The sequence below is a fragment of the Arvicanthis niloticus genome, chromosome 24, assembly GCF_011762505.2.
Source record: "Arvicanthis niloticus isolate mArvNil1 chromosome 24, mArvNil1.pat.X, whole genome shotgun sequence".
NCBI lineage: Eukaryota > Metazoa > Chordata > Mammalia > Rodentia > Muridae > Arvicanthis > Arvicanthis niloticus.
The window spans coordinates 27,599,018-27,619,451 of record NC_133432.1 but is presented as its reverse complement, the minus strand read 5'-3'; the positions used below and the strand labels follow the sequence as shown (position 1 = coordinate 27,619,451).

The 20,434-nt window shown below is 51.5% G+C and overlaps 1 protein-coding gene across 1 annotated transcript in view; it reads left to right on the top strand.

Moving 5' to 3' along the window:
- Positions 1-20,434, top strand: part of Zan (zonadhesin) — a 92,032-nt gene that overhangs the window by 49,882 nt on the left and 21,716 nt on the right. The window contains exons 39-59 of the mRNA XM_076923298.1: positions 228-445; positions 2,101-2,242; positions 2,822-3,039; positions 4,035-4,176; positions 4,797-5,014; positions 5,800-5,941; positions 6,295-6,503; positions 6,969-7,110; positions 7,728-7,945; positions 8,993-9,134; positions 9,533-9,750; positions 11,228-11,369; positions 11,808-12,025; positions 12,508-12,649; positions 12,981-13,198; positions 13,543-13,672; positions 14,033-14,241; positions 15,879-16,077; positions 16,713-16,930; positions 18,983-19,124; positions 19,456-19,673. Of these exons, the coding sequence (XP_076779413.1) occupies positions 228-445; positions 2,101-2,242; positions 2,822-3,039; positions 4,035-4,176; positions 4,797-5,014; positions 5,800-5,941; positions 6,295-6,503; positions 6,969-7,110; positions 7,728-7,945; positions 8,993-9,134; positions 9,533-9,750; positions 11,228-11,369; positions 11,808-12,025; positions 12,508-12,649; positions 12,981-13,198; positions 13,543-13,672; positions 14,033-14,241; positions 15,879-16,077; positions 16,713-16,930; positions 18,983-19,124; positions 19,456-19,673 (3,845 nt within the window). The remainder of the gene's footprint in view (positions 1-227; positions 446-2,100; positions 2,243-2,821; positions 3,040-4,034; positions 4,177-4,796; positions 5,015-5,799; positions 5,942-6,294; positions 6,504-6,968; positions 7,111-7,727; positions 7,946-8,992; positions 9,135-9,532; positions 9,751-11,227; positions 11,370-11,807; positions 12,026-12,507; positions 12,650-12,980; positions 13,199-13,542; positions 13,673-14,032; positions 14,242-15,878; positions 16,078-16,712; positions 16,931-18,982; positions 19,125-19,455; positions 19,674-20,434) is intronic.

Below are 20,434 nucleotides of genomic sequence, written 5' to 3'. Positions count from 1 at the left end.
CTTTCTTCCTTCCTTCCTTTCTTTTCTTTTCTTTTCTCTTTCTTTCTTTCTTTCTTTCTTTCCTTAGGGCTTGGCACAAAAAGTCCACATTCAATAAATGTTGGCTGAATGAATAACAAATGGGAGAAAAAGCCCCACACTCTCTTAAGCATTCTGCTAGCCTGGTCTCTGGAGCTCGCTTTGCCCCTGTGTTCCTCTCCCCTGACCTCACTCCCTCTACCCCCCAGCTCTGCAGTGCCCAGCCAACAGCAGCTTTACCAACTGCCTACCTCCGTGTCCACCTTCCTGCTTGGACCCGGAAGGCCACTGTGAGGGCTCCACCACCAAAGACTCCTCCACCTGCAAGGAGGGCTGTGTCTGTCAACCTGACTACGTGCTGCTTAACAACAAGTGTGTGCCCAGAGTCGAGTGTGGCTGCAAAGACGCCCAGGGTGTTCTCATCCCCGTGAGTGGGCGTGGAGAGTGGGATGCTGGGGCGTACGGAGAGAGCGCAGTGGGTGAAATGTTTGCCTGCCCTAGTGTGAGGACGTGAGTTTGAATCTGTGCAACCAGTCTTGGTGTTGTACATCGTGTGTGTCTAATTCCAGGGATCCTACTAGGAGATGGGAGGCGGGGACAGGAGAGTCCCTAGAAACACGAGAGCTAGCTAGTGTATGGGCAGGGGTGAAGGACAACAGCAAAGAGGAGAGAGAGACCGTGATGAGGGAGGACAAAGGAATGGAAGACGGGAAAAAAAGGACTGTCTCAATACAAGTGGAAGATGAGAACCAACACTCGAGACTGCCTTCTGACCACCACACATATATGTGTGTCCCTCACACCTCTCTAAAGCTTTTTTTTTTAAGGCGGGATTGGTGTCTTAGTGAGGGTTTCTACTGCTGCAATGAAGCACCATGACCAAAATGCAAGTTAGGGAGGAAGGGGTTTATTTGACCTAGACTTCCAGAGCAGAGGCCATCACCGTAGCCCATCATCATGGGAGAAGTCAAGACAGGAACTCAAGCAGGGCAGGAACTTGGAGGCAGGAGCTGACTTAGAAACCACGAAGAGTGCCACTTACTGACTTGCCTCACACGGCTTGCTCAGCCTGCTTTGTTATAGAACCTAGGCCCACCAGCCCACCCTCAACGGTCTGGGCCCTCCCCCACTGATCACTAATTGGGAAAATGCCTTACAGCTGGATCTCATGGAGGCTTTTCCTTAACTGAGGCCCCTTCCTTTCTGATGCCTCTGGCTTAAGTCAAGTTGATACACAAAACCAGCCAGTATAGTCGGGTACCACTTTCTCCTTCCTTGTGCTTTCTTCTACCTGTCTATATGGCTGGTCCTATTATGTAAAGGTTGGTGATGTCCTGGAACATGATAAACCAATGTTCTGCTGCTGAGACACACCCCAGTCCCTCTCTGGAGATCTGGTCTGGGGCTTTAACACTTCAATAGACTTCCTGGTCCTTACTGAGGATTCTGTGCCTAGGTGCTTCTTCTCAGCCCCCCTTCTACCACCTCACTCTGGATTCTTGGCAGCTGCCATACCAGTGAGCAAGGTCTCTATCCTTGTATCAGTGATTCTCTACCGCTAAGCAACACCCAAACCCTCTTAGAGATCCTTACAAGTTTTCTACAACTGAGCCATACCCCCCCCCCCGCGCGCCTCTCACTGGAGGATACAAGACAATTTTGTACTACAGAGTCATGCCCCTAGACTTCCTTAGACCAGTCTAGGCAAATGGTCTATCTCTAAGCCAGAGCCTCCTGAGCCCCTCACAAATACCTGCCACTCATAGATGATGATGGTTCTAGTCATAGGTTCTGCATCTGAGCTGTGCTTCCCAGCACCAAGGGAGAGTCCCCTGCCTCAGTTCTACCAGTGAGCCACACCTCAGCCACTTACTGAAAGACTCATACTATTGAGCTATGTCCACAATCCCAGAGGCATCCTTTTCTCCCCAAATCTTTTCTAACCATGCTTGGGTTCCTCAGTGGATGTGGAACCAGTTGGTAGGGATGGCAGAAGTCCGCCCTTGAGAGGGGAGTCAAGGCTGTTTCCCTCTAACCAGTCCCTCTGTCCTGACTCCTTTCCTCTCCCCTTGGCTTCCACAGGCAGATAAGACCTGGATCAACAGAGGCTGTACTCAGACCTGTACCTGCATGGGAGGAGCCATCCAGTGCAGGAAATTTCAGTGTCCCTCAGAGACTTACTGCAAGGACATCGAGGATGGCAACAGTAACTGCACCAATATCCGTAAGGGAGCCATGGGAGAGGTGGAGAAAGTATGCATCTGGCTGCAGAGCCCAGAGGCAGAGCAAGGTGGAGCCTGGTTCCCAGGCCTCAGAGTGAGGAGGGCTTTGGGGACCCTTCGACTCAGCTGGGTCCCTTCTCGCTGTTAGTGTCACAATGGTTAGTCCTCACGTTAGCTTGGGAGAGCCATTCATCTTTACTTTTTACTTTAAACTTCATGTGTTAGTATATGTCTGTGGGTGGGTATATCCACATGAGGGCAGTGAGCATGGCAGCCAGAAGAGAGGGCCGAATGCCCCGGAGACTGTGAGCAGCCCAATCTGGGTGAGACGAGCCCCGCTCAGTTCCTCTGCAAGAACAGCAAGCACTCGTAACTGCCGGGCCATCTCTCATCCCCAAGTGATCCAGTCTTTCTTTCCTTGAAGCTGGGCACAAAGCTCTGGATGACTAAATATGTGATGAATGGATAACGAAAGGAGGGGAGTCTCTAGACTCGCTTGGGCGTTCTAGTATTGTACGTGTAGCCCCTGCTTGCTCTGACCCGTGTTCCTCTCCCCTTACCTCAACCTCTCTCCTCCACAGCTCTGCAGTGCCCGGCCAACAGCAACTTCACCAACTGCCTTCCTTCTTGTCAGCCTTCCTGCTCTAACATGGATGTCCACTGTGAGGAATCCAGCCCCAAAGCCCCCTCCTCCTGCAAGGAAGGCTGCGTCTGTCAGTCTGGCTACGTGCTGCATAATGACAAGTGTATACTCAGAAATCAGTGTGGCTGCAAAGATGCCCAGGGTGCTCTCATCCCAGTGAGTGGGCATCTCAAGGGGAGGGGGGTTGATGGGGGCTCAGTGGGTGAAATGTTTGCCCCCTCACCGCAGTGTGAGGGCTGGAATGTGAATCTGTATGGCCAATGTAAGCCTCGGTGGTGTGTGTCTTTAATCCCAGGGCTCCTGCTAAGAGATAGGAGGTGGATACTTCCTAGAAACCTTGTGACTAGCTATTCCTGTGTGAGTAGCCGTAAAAAGAGGCAACCACGGTGGGGTGGGGCTTGAGAAGAGACTGCTGAGTACAAGAATACAAAAAGAGGACCAGCACGTGAGATCGTCCTTTGACCACCACATGTACATGTGTTCATACTCATACAGTCCCACAAATACACACTCACAAAGACTGTTTTGTTTTTGTTTTTGTTTTTTTAAAGTGGGACTGGGTGGTCATTCACGGCTGCTCCTGTAATATGAAGTTGGTCTTTCCTGGAACTTGCCAGGCAAGTGCTCTACTGCTGAGCCAATGCCCTAAGCCCCTCTCTAGAAGATGCTAGCCAGAGGCTCTAAAACTGACCCATGCTCTCAGTCCTACGGTAACGGATGCTAGGCAATTGCTCTACCACTAAGTCATGCCCCAGATACTCTTAAAGGAGTCTAGGTAAAAGTTCTCAATTTGAATTACAATCCCAGGTTTCCATTGAAGGATTCTAGGCCTCATCTCTACCCATAAGCCACTACTAGCCCGTACTAGTAGTGGAGGATTCTAGACAGAGGTTCTGCATCTGAGCTATACTCCCACGTACCCAATAGACAACTCTAGATCTCAGATCTACCAGTGAGCAACAGACCAGCCCCTTCCTGGACTGAGATATGCTCACAGCCCGTGATGTATTTTCCCCTTGAATGCTTTCCATCAATGTTTTAGTGGGATGGAACCTGCTGCTGGTACATACGAAGCTCTTCATAGGAGGCAAGAGTTACCTAGGACCAGCACCTGCCTTGTCACTTGCTTTCTCTCCCCGTGACTTTTGCAGGAAGGCAAGACCTGGATCACCAGAGGCTGTTCCCAGAGCTGTACCTGCATGGGAGGGGCTATCCAGTGCCAGAATTTCCAGTGTCCCCCAAGGGCTTACTGCAAGGACATGGAGGATGGCAACAGTAACTGCACCAATATCCGTAAGGGAGCCATGGCGGAGGGTGGAGGCGGGTGTGCTCATGGCTGGAGAGACAAGAGGCAGAGCAAGAAGGAGCTTAGTCTCTTGGGGAGAAGTCAGGGATAAGGAGGTGTTGTAGTGGAGAGGAATTCTGAATACCCACTCTGGATGAGTTAGTACTAGTCTCTCAGTGATTAGCCTCATCTAATTTAAAGATACATCTTTTAAAATTAATAAATGTATTTCTTTTTATTTAGGCTTAATCGCATATGTCTGTATGCATACATTCCATGTGTGAGTGGATGAGGGCTGGCAGGGGTCAAAGAGGCTGTTATTAGATCTGGAGCTGGAGCTTCCAGGTGGTTGTGGGTACCAGGAACCAAACACAGTTCTTCTGGAAGACAAGCAAGTGCTCTTAACCTCTGAGCATATCTCCAGCCCCATGGCCATATTCTTAACTGTTCTCTCTGGCCCTGACGCACAGTTCATGAACAATAAATATTTATTGAATCAATAACAAAAGGAAAAACAGACAGACAGACAAACTGTGCTATCTTTCGGCCCAGCATGGTTCCTGTAGCCTCTGCTTCCTCTGGTCCTTCTGGCCCTCCATACTAACTGTAATTTCCCTCTCTGCTACAGCTCTGCAGTGCCCGGCCCACAGCAGCTACACCAACTGCCTTCCGTCCTGTCCACCCTCATGCGTGAACCCGGAGGGCCTCTGTGGAGGCACCAGACCTAAAGTCCCCTCCACCTGCAAGGAGGGCTGTGTGTGCCAGCCTGGCTACCTAATGCATAATGACAAGTGTGTGCTCAGAATTTTCTGTGGCTGCAAGGACACGCGGGGTGCTCTCATCTCAGTGAGTGTGTGTGTGTGTGTGTGTGTGTGTGTGTGTGTGTTTGTGTGTGTGTGTGTTTGGGAAATGGGCTTGATGAGGCTAGAGAGATGACTAACTGGGTAGAATATTTGCTCAGAAAGTATGAGGACCTGAGCTTTTAATCCCACAATCTATGTAAACTGGGCATGGTAGCCTGTGCCCCTAATCCCGGGGCTCTTATCAGGAAACAGGAGCTGGGGACAGAGGAATCCCTGAAATTGCAACTAGTTCTGTATGGGTAGAGAAATGTGTGTAACATCAAAGAGATGGACTTTGTCTCAACACAAGCTGGAATGTCAGGACCAACACCTGGATGGTGTCTCGTTCTCAAACCATGCATGTACTCACATACACGCGTGAATCATATGTAAATACAAAGTGGGGTTGGGGACCTTCTCTTTTCTGCTCCTCCCACCTGAGATGATCCTGAGAAGATGGGTCAGGTCCTCGTACAGGCTAAAGAAATAGTCTACCTCTGAGCCACATGCCACGTCGGGCTTTCACTGGGAGCTCTAAACAGCCCTCGGCTGTTTCCCTATGCCCCTGTTACTTCACTGGGAAATTCTAGGTAGACACTGTACTGCTAGGCTGTGGGCACTGCACCACCTGCCATTAAAAATGTATTTCTAATCTATTGAGTTGAGTCAATGGAGGAGGAACCTTCTGATGGGAAAGGCAGATGACTGTCCTTCAAACAGGACTTGAAGCTGTCTCTTTAGAACTGGTCCGTGGTCGTCACGTGTTTTCTCTTCTCACGGCATCCGCAGGCAGACAAGACTTGGCTCTCCAGAGGCTGTACCCAGAGCTGTACCTGCTCAGCAGGGGCCATCCACTGCAGGAATTTCCGGTGTCCCTCAGGGACCTACTGCAAGAATGGGGATAGTGGCAGCCCTAACTGCACGAAAATCCGTAAGGGAAAGTGTGCTCGTGGATGGGGGTCAGAGGCAGAGCAAGAAGGACCTTGGTCCCTGGACCTTAGACGTAGGAGATCGGAAGTCCCACAGTTGGAGGGGGGGGGGGTCTGGACATCCGTGGCTGGGTTGAGTCTCTTCTCAGTGTTAGCTTCTCACAGTCTCCTACGCTGGGAGCTCCATCTTCCTATGTCTCCTCATGGCTTGGCTCCACAGCTTAGAAACCGTTTGCTGAATGAATAACAAAAGTGGGGAAATGAGACTCCCCTGTAATTGAGCCTATCCCCCAACCCCTGCCACTTTAGGCCCCCTCTGCCCCTTTCCGCTAACCACTCTCCCTCCACACTGTAGCTCTGCAATGCCCAACCGACAGCCAATTCACAGACTGCCTTCCCGTCTGTCTCCCTTCTTGCTCCAACCGCTGTGAGGTCACCAGCCCCAGTGTCCCCTCCAGCTGCAAGGAGGGATGTCTCTGCAACCGTGGCTTTGTGTTCAGTGAGGACAGATGTGTGCCCAGAACTCAATGTGGCTGTAAAGATGCCCGGGGTGGCACCATTCCGGTGAGTGGGTGTGGGAAATGGGACAGAGGGCCAGTGTCTCCTTTTCTCTGCTTCTCTCAGCCTGGGATGCCCCATTCTCAGAGGCTGGCCCTGGAATGAGAAGACAGCTCAGGGCCTGACACACAGTAGGCCAGTACTCCAAGACAGCCATACAGCGGCTCCTGTTAAAGGATTCTTTCTGCATCCGCTCTCTACTACCTAATCTAACTCCAGCCTTAGACTCGGGGTGTTAGCAAATAATTGGGGTTAGTGGAGAGGGTCAGAGTGAGGGGTCTAAGGAAGTAAAAATCTGTCTGCCAGTTAGCTGTGTAGTGTCTGGCCCACAGCAACACATCTTCCCTCCTGTACATCTTAGAGGTGGAAACTGGTTAGAAAGAGCGTACATAAACCCTTCAGGCCTGGACGTAAGCTGGGCCTAAGCACCCCCTCAGGCTCCACGTCCTTCTCACTACCTGCCTTCTGCAGGCAGGCAAGACCTGGACTTCCAAAGGCTGCACTCAGAGCTGTACCTGCATGGGAGGCAATATCCAGTGTCAGGATTTCCAGTGTCCCCCAGAGACCTACTGCAAAGACAACGGTGATGGCAGCAGTACCTGTACCAAAATCAGTAAGGGCCCATCCCTGGGCCTGGGGTGGTGGTGGTAGCTGGCGTGGCTAGAAAAGTCAGGGATGGGCCCAGAAGGATTTTGGTGCTCTGCCCAAAGAGCTTGGGACTCTACAGGCTCACTGCTGGGCTGGGTGTCTTCTCGGTGCTAGTCTCCCAGTAGTCTTCTGCATTGACTACGAGATGGAATCTTCCTAGTTCGTGCCTCAGTGCTCAGCATGCCAGCATTCTCCATAAATGTTTGCTGAATGAAGAACAGAACGAGGCAGGAGGCTCTGCTCTTGATTGGTCCAGCTTGATCTTTTTCTTTTTTTTTTTCTTTTTCTTTTCTTTCTTCTTCTTTTTTTTTTTTTTGTTTGTTTGTTTGTTTTGGTTTTTTTTTGTTTTTGTTTGTTTTTTGTTTTTTTCAAGACAGGGTTTCTCTGTATAGCCCTGGCTGTCCTGGAACTCACTCTGTAGACCAGGCTGGCCTTGAACTCAGAAATCCACCTGCCTCTGCCTCCCGAGTGCTGGGATTAAAGGCGTGCGCCACCACTGCCCAGTGATCTTTTTCTTTAAACAGCATCTGACACACTGGGCCCCCTCTGTTCCTCTCCATTAACCTCTCTCCTTCCTCACAGCTCTGCAGTGCCCGGCCCACACCCAGTACACCAGCTGCCTTCCCTCCTGCCTGCCTTCCTGCTTGGACCCAGAAGGCCTTTGCAAAGACATCAGCCCTAAAGCCCCCTCCACCTGCAAGGAGGGTTGCATCTGCCAATCTGGCTACGTGCTGAACAGTGACAAGTGTGTCCTCAGAGTTGAGTGTGGCTGCAAAGACACCCAGGGTGCTCTCATCCCGGTGAGTGAGTACCCACTGGGGGGCTGCTGAGGGCTGCAGAGATGAGTCACTAGGCAAAACATTTGTGGAGCGAGGGTGATGGCCTGAGTTTGAATCCACACAACCCTTGTAAACTGGCCCTGGTAACCTGGGTCTTTAAACCCTAAGGAGTCCTGAGAAGACGCTAGAAGAATCTCTAGAAACTTGTGAGACAGTAGTGGGTGACATCAAGGAACTGAGGCGAGGAAGGAGAGGGGAAAAGTGGGGGCAGGAGAGAGAGAGATATGCAGAGACACTCTGTGTCAGTACACGGTGAAAAATGAGGATCAACACCCAAGACTGGGCACTTAAGTGAGCTTACACACACACACACACAGAGAGAGAGAGAGAGAGAGAGAGAGAGAGACAGAGAGAGACAGAGAGAGACAGAGAGAGACAGAGAGAGACAGAGAGAGACAGAGAGAGACAGAGAGAGACAGAGAGAGACAGAGAGAGACAGAGACAGAGACAGACAGAGACAGAGAGGCAGACAGACAGACAGACATGGGAGCAGGGAGTGACAGGCAGAGAATAGTTTGAAAACCAACATAGGATGAAGAAGGTCACATTCTCACTGCCAATCTTACCTGGAATGCTCCTGTCTGTGTGGCTACCTCTGGAGAGTGAGTGTGAAGGTGGCGTCCTGCCACAGGGTAGGTGAGGGCTCTACCACTGAGCCTACATCTCCAGCCCTCACTGAGGGGAGCTAGGCAAGTGTATGCAACTCACACCAGTCCCCTGATACTTGGGGATCTGATCAGGTGCCCTATAGCTGAGCTGTGTTCCCAGGTCCCCCGTATAACACTGAGTGACTTCCCAGAGCCCCGGTGGAAGATTCTAGGTGGGTGCTCCTGCTGATCTATGCACACAGCAACAGAAGCCATCTTTCCTTAAAATACCTTTGACACAGATAGGTAGTCCTGGTTGCTGTGGCTAGATGGCAAACCTAAGCCCCTGAAACAGGAAGTGACACTCTCTCTAGCCAGTCCCTCTGTCCTGATGTTCTACCTCTTCCCATGACTTCTGCAGGTAGGCAAGACCTGGACCTCCCCGGGCTGTACCCAGAGCTGTACCTGCATGGGAGGGGTTGTTCAGTGCCAGAATTTCCAGTGTCCCTCGGGGACTTACTGCAAGGACAGCAGTGATGGCAGCAGTACCTGTGTCAAAATAAGTAAGGGAGCCATGGGCGAGGGCGGAGAAGGGGTGTGTGTGTGCTCATGGCTGGGTGAACTGGAGGCAGGACAAACAGGAGCTTAGTTCTCTGTCCTAAGGTCAAGATACTGAGGTCCCTCAGTAGAGAGAAGTTCTGGTAATCCATAGCTCTGCTGAGACCCTTCTCTGGGTTAGTCTCTTAATGGTATCTGACAATGACTTGGGTCATCCATTCTAAGTTTCTTCTCTCGTGGCTTGGCACATAGGCCATGCCCAATAAATATAAATGTTCACTGAATGAATAACAAAATAATGGGGAGAAACCCAAGATCTCTTGGTCATTCTGGTTTCTGCAACCTCTGCTTTTTCAGGCCCCCTCTGTGTCTCTCCACTAACCCCATTCTTTCTACCCTATAGCTCTGCAGTGCCCAGCCCACAGCCTGTTCACTGACTGCCTTCCCTTTTGTCTGCCTTCCTGCATGGACCCGGAGGGCCTCTGTAAGGGAGCCAGTCCCAAAGTCCCCTCCACTTGCAAGGAGGGCTGCATCTGTCAGTCTGGCTACGTGCTGCGTAACGACAAGTGTATACTCAGAAGTCAGTGTGGCTGCAAAGATGCCCACGGTACTCTCATCCCAGTGAGTGGGAGCGGATGGTAGGATTGGTGGAGGCTGGGGAAGTAACTCCGTTATGAAGTATTCGGCCTGCAAGTGTCTGGACCTAGGTTTGAGTTCCTGCAACCAATGTAAGATGGACAGATCTTATGTCTAGAATCCCACTGCTTTTACTGTGATACGGGAAAGGAAGACAGCAGAATCCTCAGAAACTTGAAACCTAATCTTGTGTGTGCCATGGTGACGACAACAGAAAGGATAGAGAGAGAGAGACAGAGAAATTATCCTCTGACCTCCATGTCTGCGTGTGCATGTGCACACACACATATACACAGACACACTCACACAGAAATACACACTCACACAGATACACTCACACACACACAGACACACATACAGACACACATAGACACAGATGCACACAGACCCACACACACTCACACACACATACTCACACACTCACACAGACACACACACTCACACAGACACACTCACACATAGACACACACTCATACAGATACACTCACACAGACACACACTCACACACTCACACAGACACACATAGACACAGATGCACACAGACCCACACACACACTCACATACACACACTCACACAGACACACACTCACACAGACACACACACATAGACACACTCACACACACACAGACACATAGACATACACAGACATACACACACATAGACACAGACACTCTCTCACACTCACACACACACACACACACACACACACACACACACACACACACACACACACACACACGAGGGAGGTGGCTGATTCGTTAATCCCAGTACTTGGAAAGCAGAGTAAGCTGGATCCCTAAAGTTCAAGACTAGCCTGCTCTACATAGCAAGCTCTAGACTATCCAGGACTCCATAGTGAGAACCTGTCTCAAAACCAGACAGACAAACCAATACCTGAAAGAAACCCCACATAGATCGGGAGCCGCTAGCTCATTTCTTCTGCCTCTGTGGCCCTGGGATGCTCCAGGCTGTATGGCTGGTGCTGGAATGTGAAGCTTGTTCATGTCCAGGAACAGGGGAGAGGCAAGTGCTTAAGTACTGAGCCACTCCCCAGCCCTTCACTGGGGGTGATAGTCTACTTGAGAGCCGCACACCGTCCATCACTGAGGATTCCAGCCAGATGCTCTGCAGCCTGAGCTGTGTACCCCAGTCCCTGCTATAGGATCTGGAGCCACTGGTCCACCCAGGCCCATCCCCCACTGCCCTGACCTAGGATTTCAGGCAGAAGCCCTGCTAATATCCCAAGGCCCCACCTTCTCACTGGGAGATTCTAGGCAGGTGCCATTCTGCTGAGTTATGTGGATAGCAACAGATGGAAACTTGTTTTTCAAATATTTCCTACCTGCTGTTGGTTGACTCGGTAAATGTGCAATAGGGGGGTCCCTTCAGACAGATGAGGCTGTCTCTCGTCAGCTCCTCCTTCCTCCACTTCCTGTATCTTTCTTTCTATGCCTTCTGCAGGAAGGCAAGACCTGGGTCTCCAGAGGTTGTACCCAGAGCTGTGTCTGTACAGGAGAAACCATCCAGTGCCAGAATTCCCAGTGTCCCCCAGGGACTTACTGCAAGGACAATGAGGACGGCAGCAGTAACTGTGCCAACATCAGTAAGGGGGCCATGGGGGGAGGTGAAGAAAGTGTCCTGATGGCTGGAGGAACCAGAGGCAGGGCAAGGTGGAGCTTAGTCCCCTGGGCTTTAGACGTTGGGGATGGAAGGTACCACAGTAAAGAGACTTGGGAGCCATGGGTAGGCTGAATCCCTTCTCAATGTTAGTCACAACATTGACTTGTGGAAGCCCCCCTACACACACACACACACACACACACACACACACACACACACACACACACACACTGTTTTTTTACTTACTCTTGGATTGGCAGACAGCATGCTCGGTGAATGCTTGCCGAACGAATACTAAACAGGGGTGGGCTGGAGCAGGGTCTCGGGCATTCTGTGACACCTGCTTTCTGCACAGAAGCCTCTGCTTCCGTGGGCTTCCTCTGATCTGCCCCATTAACCCGACTCTCCCTCTACTCCATAGGTCTGCAATGTCCAGCCAACAGCCACTACACGGACTGCTTTCCTCCCTGTCCACCTTCTTGCTTGGACCCAGAGGGCCACTGTGAAGGCACTGGCCCCAGAGTCCCCTCCACTTGCAAGGAAGGCTGCCTCTGCCGCCCTGGCTTTGTGCTTGACAGGGACAAGTGTGTGCCCAGAATTGACTGTGGCTGCCAAGATGCGCAGGGTGATCGCATCCCAGTGAGTGGAAGCGGGGGGGGGGGGGGGGGGGGGGGATGGGAATGGCTTACTTTTTATCCTGCATCTCTTAGTCTGTGATGCTCACTCACGATGCTCACGATGCTCACGTCTGTATAGCTGGCCTTGGAATGTGAAGGACCATCTGTCCTGGCATAGGCTGGGCAAGTGCTCTTTCCCTGAGAACCATTCCTAGCCCCTTGTTGTAGAGTTCTTCTTGTACCACTGAAGCATGCCCTGGTAATTCTAGACAGATGCTGTCTGTTGAAACAGTCTCCAGATTCTAGTCAAGTACCCTACTGCTGAGCTAACCCCTATTCGCAGACTCTCAGTATCTTAAAACATATTTTCCATGTACGAATGGTTGACCCAATAGATGTGGTCCCAGAGAATGGGAGGGAAAATGCAAACCCAGTAGGCAGGCATAAGGTTGTCTTCCTTTAGCCAGCCCCGCTGTTCCCTTTGTCTTCCCATGGCTTCCGTAGGCAGGCAAGACCTGGACCTCCCCAGGCTGTACCCAGAGCTGTGTCTGCATGGGAGGGGCTGTTCAGTGCCAGAATTCCCAGTGTCCCCCAGGGACTTACTGCAAGGACAATGAAGACGGCAGCAGTAACTGTGCCAAAATCAGTAAGGGGGCCATGGGGGGAGGTGGGGTGGGGGTGCTCATGGCTGAGAGCAGGGCAAGAAGAAGCTTAACGCCCACTTAAGAGGTTGAAGATAAGGAGGGAGGGATTTGGGGGTCACGGAGCATGGCTGAGTCCCTTCTCAGTGGTAAGTCTCCCACACTAGGTTAGAAAGAACTGTATTCTTTTCTGCTCTCCCTGTTGGAAACATAGCACATCTTCAGCAAATGTTTAATATTTGAACAAGAAGGGAAAAGCCCCAGACTTCGTTGTTTATTCTGCCTAGTCTGATATTCACAGCCTGTTTCCTTGTGCCTTCTCCACTAATCCCGTAGCTCTGCAGTGCCCCGCCCACAGCAACTACACCGACTGCCTTCCCGCCTGTCTCCCTTCCTGCTCGGACCCCAGTGCCCTCTGTGGGGAGACCAGCCCTAAAGTCCCCTCTACTTGCAAGGAGGGCTGCATCTGTCAACCCGGCTATGTGCTGGATAAAGACAAGTGTATCCTTAAAATTGAGTGCGGCTGCCGAGACCCCCAGGGTGCTGTCCTTCCGGTGAGTGAGCATGGGAGGTAGCATGGTGGAGGGAGACAGCCAGTGGACTCAACCAGTGTGAAGTCTTTAGACTGTGAGGGCGGATGTAAGTACCCCAGACAAGAGGGGACACTGAGCACTTAAGAACACATGCCAGTCTATCAAGAGGATTGGAGTCTGGATTCTAGTACTATGTAAGGCTGCTCAGAAACACCTAAAACTTCAGCCTCAAGACATTGATGTGTCTTCTGATCTCCATGGACAATCGTATGCATACACTCACATGGACACACACACACACACACACACACAAATAAATACTTTCCTCAGACTTTCCTTCTTTCCGTTTCCTGTGGCTTCTGCAGGCTGGGAAGACCTGGCTCTCCCCAGGATGTACCCAGAGCTGTGCTTGCGTGGAAGGGGCTGTTGAGTGCCAAAATTTCCAGTGTCCCTTGGGAACATACTGCAACAGTAGCAATAACTGTGCCAAAATACGTAAGAGAGCCATGGGGGGGTGGGGGTGGGGGCGGGGAGGTGGGGCGGGTGTGCTCATGGTTGGAGAAACCAGAGCAAGGCAACAAGGAGCTTCTTCCTCTGAGCCCGTAGTAGGGGTGGGTTCTGTGGCTGAGTCCCTTCTGAGTGTTAGTCTCCCAATGGGTGGCCTCCCATATTGACTTGGGAGATTGATTCTTTATATTTTCTTCTATGCGTCCTTGTCACAAGAGCCATGCTCGACAAATGTTTTTAGAATGAACAATAAAAGTGTGGTGGTGGGAGCCACAAGTCTTCTTTCATTCTGCCTATCCTGGCTCTGCCCGTCTTCTCCACCGACCCCGATCTTTCTGCACCCCACAGCTCTGCAGTGCCCCGCCCACAGCCACTTCATCAGCTGCCTCCCCCCCTGCCTACCTTCCTGTTCCAACCTGGATGGCCACTGTGTCCCCAAAGTCCCCTCCACCTGCAAGGAGGGCTGCCTCTGTCAACCTGGCTACTTCCTGAATAATGACAAGTGTGTGCTCCAAATTCACTGCGACTGCAAAGATGCAGAGGGTGGCCTCGTTCCGGTGAGTGGGCGTGGGAAGCGGGATTGGGGCTGCTGGGAAGATGGCCCGCTGAGCTAAGTGCTTGCTGTGCAAGGGCGAGGATCTGAGTTTAAATTCCGTGTACCCGCGGGAAGCTGGGCTTGGACTCTCCAGAAGCTTACAAGCTAGCTGGCCAGGTGTTCACGGTGAAGCATAGCAGGGATGAAATGAGAGAAATGGAGACCCTGTCTCAACACAAGGTGGGGAAAGTGAGACCCAGTCGATGCTCTGATTGCCTCTCCTGTATTTAAACTGCTCTATCTCCTGGTGGATGCATACAGGCCTCTGCACTCACCCAAGAGCTCTGGATTCAAGAATGAAACACATGAACGCGCACGCACACACACACACACACACACACACACACACACACACACACACACACACACACGCCAGATTACTTTTAACATGCCTTAACTAGCTCAATGATTGGGCTCTTCCAGACCTCCCCGCAGCTAAAATAGACTACCCTCCGATATTCCTGAATTAACACTTTCTAAGTCTCTATTTTCTCTTTGCTGCCCGCTTCCCTCTGGGCAGCCCTCCTGGGGCTGCTTTCCCTTTGCACCTACATTTTGGCGGTCTCGCCCTGCTGCTCCCTCATGGCATGGTCTGTACGCCCCTCTCATGGCCGACCCTCTCATCTCCTCTCCTGCCTTTTGCCTGGAAATCCTAAAAGTCCCGCCTCTGTCTCTCTGCCCAGCTATTGGCTGATGGCAACTTTATTTCCCAATCAGAGCCAACTAGGGACAGGCTTCCTTTAGCCTAAATGCAGGACAGTGCAAACAGGTTTTTGGGTAACATAATTAGCATAGGGACACAAGCCGCTACATAATTAATTTTTAAGTAAACATTACTTTTTACAAAGCTAGGGCCCAGGGAAGGGCTCCAAAAAGACACTTGCTCGCAATCAAGCCTGAACACCCAACTTTGATCACCAAGACCCACATGGTGGTGGAAGGAAACAACTGACTCACAAGTTGTCCTCTGACCTCCACATGTGTACTTGTGTCTCTGGATGGCCCTTGAGTTTGAAACTTGGTCAGGGCCTGGCACTTGCTGGGCAAGAACACTACAACTGAGCCGTGTACCTGGACTCTCAGTGATAACTGTGTGCAAGTGAGCTGTGTGACTGAGCCTTGATCAGAGTCCCTTCTGAGGATTGTAGGCGTATGCTCTACCACTGAGCCACGCCCCCAGCCCCTCACTGGGGGATTCTAGGCAGGGGCTCTACCACTGAGCCACGCCCCCAGCCCCTCACTGGGGGATTCTAGGCAGGGGCTCTACCACTGAGCCACGCCCCCAGCCCCTCACTGGGGGATTCTAGGCAGGGGCTCTACCACTGAGCCACGACCCCAGCCCCTCACTGGGGGATTCTAGGCAGGGGCTCTACCACTGAGCCACGCCCCCAGCCCCTCTCTGTGGGATTCTCTACCACAGAGCTAGCCCACTTGCCCTAGATATAATCTTCTTTTTCAATATTTTCCATGTCTAGTTGTTTGACTCAGTTGTGAAACCTGAGAACAGAGGGCAAATGTAACTACTTCAGACAGGAGGTGAGTCTGTCTCTCTAGGACAAGCTCCTCCACCCTCCCTCTCTTTTCCTGTGACTTCTGCAGGCTGGCAGGACCTGGACCTCCAAGGACTGTACCCAGACCTGTGCCTGCACAGGAGGGGTTGTTCAGTGCCAGAATTTCCAGTGTCCCTTAGGGACTTACTGCAAGGACAGTGGTGATGGCAGCAGTAACTGCACCAAAATCCATAAGGGACCCATGGAGGAAGAGAGGGAAAGTGTGCTCATGGCCGGAGGGATTGGAGGTAGGGCATGAAGGAGCTTAGTCCTCTGGCCTTGGAGGTTGGGGGTCGGAGGTCCCACAGTGAGCAGGAGTTCTGGACACGCAGCTCTGGACTGGGCTGGACTGGGCTGGGCTGGACTGGGCTGGGCTGGGCTGGGCTGGGACTGGGCTGGGCTGGGCTGGACTGGGCTGGACTGGGCTGGGCTGGACTGGGCTGGATTGGGCTGGATTGGGCTGGGACTGGGCTGGACTGGGCTGGACTGGACTGGGACTGGGCTGGGACTGGGCTGGGCTGGGGCTGGGCTGGGCTGGGCTGGGCTGGGCTGGGCTGGGCTGGGCTGGGACTGGGCTGGACTGGGCTGGACTGGGCTGGGCTGGGCTGGACTGGGCTGGATTAGGCTTTTTCCTACTTTAAATCTCTATGCTGACTTGAGAGAGATATCATTTTTAGCCTCCCAAGTCACACTTACCAAAAATCGACCTTCTTCCCTCCTTCCCCAGGGCTTGGCAAAAAGCCCACACTCAGTAAATGCTTCCTAAATGAACAACAAAAGGAAAACGAGGCCCAAAGTTCTGTTGCTCGGCTTGCTGGATTGGGTTTCTATAGCTTGGGCTTGCTTGGGTCCCCTCATTGACTGCACCCTCTCCATCCCACAGCTCTGCAGTGCCCGGCTCACAGTCACTTCTCCACCTGCCTCCCCTCCTGCCCACCTTCCTGTTCCAATCTGGATGGCAGTTGTGAGGAGTCCAACTTCAAAGCCCCCTCTGTCTGCAAGGAGGGCTGCATCTGTCAACCCGGCTACTTGTTAAGTGACAATGAGTGCGTGCTCCGAGCTCAGTGTGGCTGCAAAGACGCCCAGGGTGGCCTCATTCCCGTGAGTGGGCATGGAGAGTGGGGTTGGTGGGTGGCTGGGGAGATGGCTCACTGCGTGAGATGTTTGTCTTGCAAGTGTGAGGACCTGAGTTTGAATTTCCAGACCCTATGTAAGCTGGACATGGTAGCCTCTAGCTTCTACTTGGAGACAAGGAGATCCCCAGGCTAGCTAGTCTTGTGATTAGACAGAGATAAAACCAGACAACCTCAGGCTGGAGAGATGGCTCAGAGGTTAAGAGCACTGACTGCTCTTCCAGAGGTCCTGAGTTCAATTCCCAGCACCCACATGGTGGCTCACAACCATCTGTAATGGAATCCGATGCCCTCTTCTGGTGTGTCTGAAGACAGTGAAAGTGTACTCATATTATAAAATAAACAAATCTTTAAAAAGCAAACAACAACAAAAACCAGACACCCTCACAAGACAAGATAGAGCTGAGGACCGGCATTCCAGGTTATATTCTGACCTTCACACACACACATGTACAAATGCTCCCACACACATGAACATACATGGGGAGACACATACACTAAGATTTAAAATAAAACACCACCTCTTCCCTCAGCTTTTGTTAACCCTGAATGTGACTGTGTTGTTTGTTTTGTTTCTGTCTTTTGAAACAGGGTCTCTCTACATGAGACCCAGGTCTTACCCTGTTGTGTGTAATTTTAAGAAACCACGCTTGCTCCTAGCCCGGTGCTGGCAACAGCTGTCTCACCTAGCTCCCACAGCTGGCTTCGCTCCAGTCTCACTCAGCTCCACCCAAGCACTCAGCCTGTGCCTTTTCTCCTGTTCACCTGAGTGGTGGCGGATGGAAAACTCCCGACAGTTCTGACGCTTTACTCCAGCCAGGTGGCACAGATGCTGGGCGGTACACTCTTGCTCTAAACTCATCAGCTACCCTGTGTTAGAATTCCGCCAGTGGCAGAGGCCGCCACCGGTTCAGTCGCCCCCAGGCCTTACATGGTTCATGCTCCTCCCTCCAAAGCCCCTCTCTCTATCTCTTTTCCTCCTCTTCCTCCTGGGACCTGGAAATCCCACCTTTTCTCTTCACCCAGCGATTGGCTTCTGCCGTCTTTATTGACATAATCAAGAGACAATCAGGGAACCAGATTTTAGCATCAGTTCCTTCCCGACTGTCCTGGAACTCACAATGTACACAGAGAGGGCTGGTCTTGAACTCACAGAGATCTTTGTCTCCTGAGTGCTCGGATTAACGGCGTGCTCTGCCACGTGGATGCGTCTGTCTTTAGGACTGACCCTGGAGTATGAAGGATGCCAAGGCCTGGCACAGGATAGACTAGTGCTCTACCACTGAGCCATGCCCCTGCAACCCATCAGTGAGAGTTCTAGGCAGGCTGTCCATAACTGAACCATAGCCCCAATTCCTAACTACAGGGTTCCAGGCAGGTGTTATGCCTCTAAGATTTGCCCACAGCCCCGAATGCAATTATTTCTTCAAATATTTTCCACCCATAGTTTTTTTTTTAACTCTTTATTGACTCTGTGAGTTTTAACATCACACACCATCCTGCTCACCTCCCCGTCCCTGCAGAGCCACCCTCAGCCCCTACAACCTCCCCACTGGAAGATAAAATAAAAATAACAACAACAACAAAAAACCCCATACATCTCGCTGTAAAGCCGTAGTGAGTCACAGTGTGTCTGTCCTACAGTGTACCCCTCTCTGTCCACACATCTTTACTTGCGAATTCTCATTATAATAAGTCACTGGTCTGGTTTGAGGCCTGTGGCTTCTGCTATTGGACTCTTCTTGGTTATCTTGTTGTTACTCTGTATCATGGGGACCTTGCAGCTTTGGATCAGCAAGACCGGCCCTTTCACATGCTCCAGCCGCTCCTAGATGAGGTAGAGTTTGAGGTGGGTCAACTCAAAAGCCCTGGATCCAAAGTCCACTCATAGTTTTTTGACTCAATAGATGTGAAACCTGCAGAGAGTGAGGACAGACCTATATATACCCTGGAACAGTGAGGCTGTCTCCTTATTGCAGGCTTCTTTCTCACTTCCTTTATCTTCCCATGGCTTCTGCAGGCAGGCGGGACCTGGATCTCCGGTGGCTGTACTCAGAGCTGTAACTGCATGGGAGGGGCCATCCAGTGCAGGAATTTCCAGTGTCCCCCAGGCACTTACTGCCAGGAGAACAATGATAGCAGCAGTACCTGTGCCAACATCAGTAAGAGGGCCACGGGCAAGGTGGGGAGGGTGCGCATGGCTGTAGGGATCAAAGGCAAGGCAAGAAGAAGCTTAGTCCCTGGGCTCAGAGGTTAGGATACTAGGTGCCACAATGGGGAGAGACTGTGCCGAGACCTTTCTCAGCGCTGGTTTCTCACTGGTTGGTCTTCTTCATTTAGCTGGGAGATCATTCTTATTACTTTGCTAAGGGCTTGACATATATCCCGTTCTCAGTAAATTTTCTCAAAATAAGTAACAATAAGAACAAAAACCTCAAGCTCTGTGTGTCATTAAACCCCATCTGGTAATTCTAATCTTCTTCCACCCCATAGCTCTGCAGTGCCCCGCCCACAGCCACTACACAAACTGCCTCCCCGCATGCCCACCATCCTGTACTCATCTGGATGGCCACTGTGAAGGCACCAGTCCCACAGTGCCGTCTCCCTGCAAGGAGGGCTGCCTCTGTCAACCTGGCTATGTGATGCACAATCACAAGTGCGTGCTCCAGATTCACTGTGGCTGCAAAGACGCCCAGGGTGGCTTCATCCCGGTGAGTGGGTGAGGAGATGAGGTTGGGGTTACCCGGTCAATGGGTCAGTTGCTTTTTTGTGCAAGTATGAGGACCTGAGTCTGAATCTCTACAGCCCTTTGTAGATAGGCATGTTACCTGTGGGCCAGCACTCACACACATGAACACAATACCACACACACACACACACACACACACGTTGTGCTATCTTTATAAAGATTTCTTTTTATGAGTGTGAGTGCGTGTATTCTATTCGTGTATATCACTTGAGAACCTGGTGCCCACAGAGGCTAAAAGAAGGCACCGGATCCCCTGGAACTGGAGTTACAGGAATTGTAAGTTGCCATATGGGTGCTGGGAATTGAACCCTGGTGATCTCTATAAGGCAGCAAGCACTCTTAACAGCTAAATCATCCCTGTAGTCCTATGATGAGACATTTTAAAAGTTGAACTGTGGTTCACTTTCTCCTTGCTCCCTTCTAATTCCCTCTGCCTGGGATGCTCCTGTCTGGCTGGCTGGCTGGCTGGCCCTTGAGTTTGAAAGCTGGTCAGGTTCTGGAACAGGCTAGGCAAATGTTCTACCACTAAGCCACACCCCCAGTCTATCCATGGAAGAGTATACCACCGAGGCACACCCAAGCCTCTAAGTGCAGGAGTCTAGGCAGGTGAGTTGTGTGACCGAGGATTTGAGAGCACGAGCTGATAGGCCCCCTTTCCCACATACAAGTCCTTTTCCAATAGTCTCCGCGTGCACTTGGCTAACTCAGTAGATGTACAGCCTG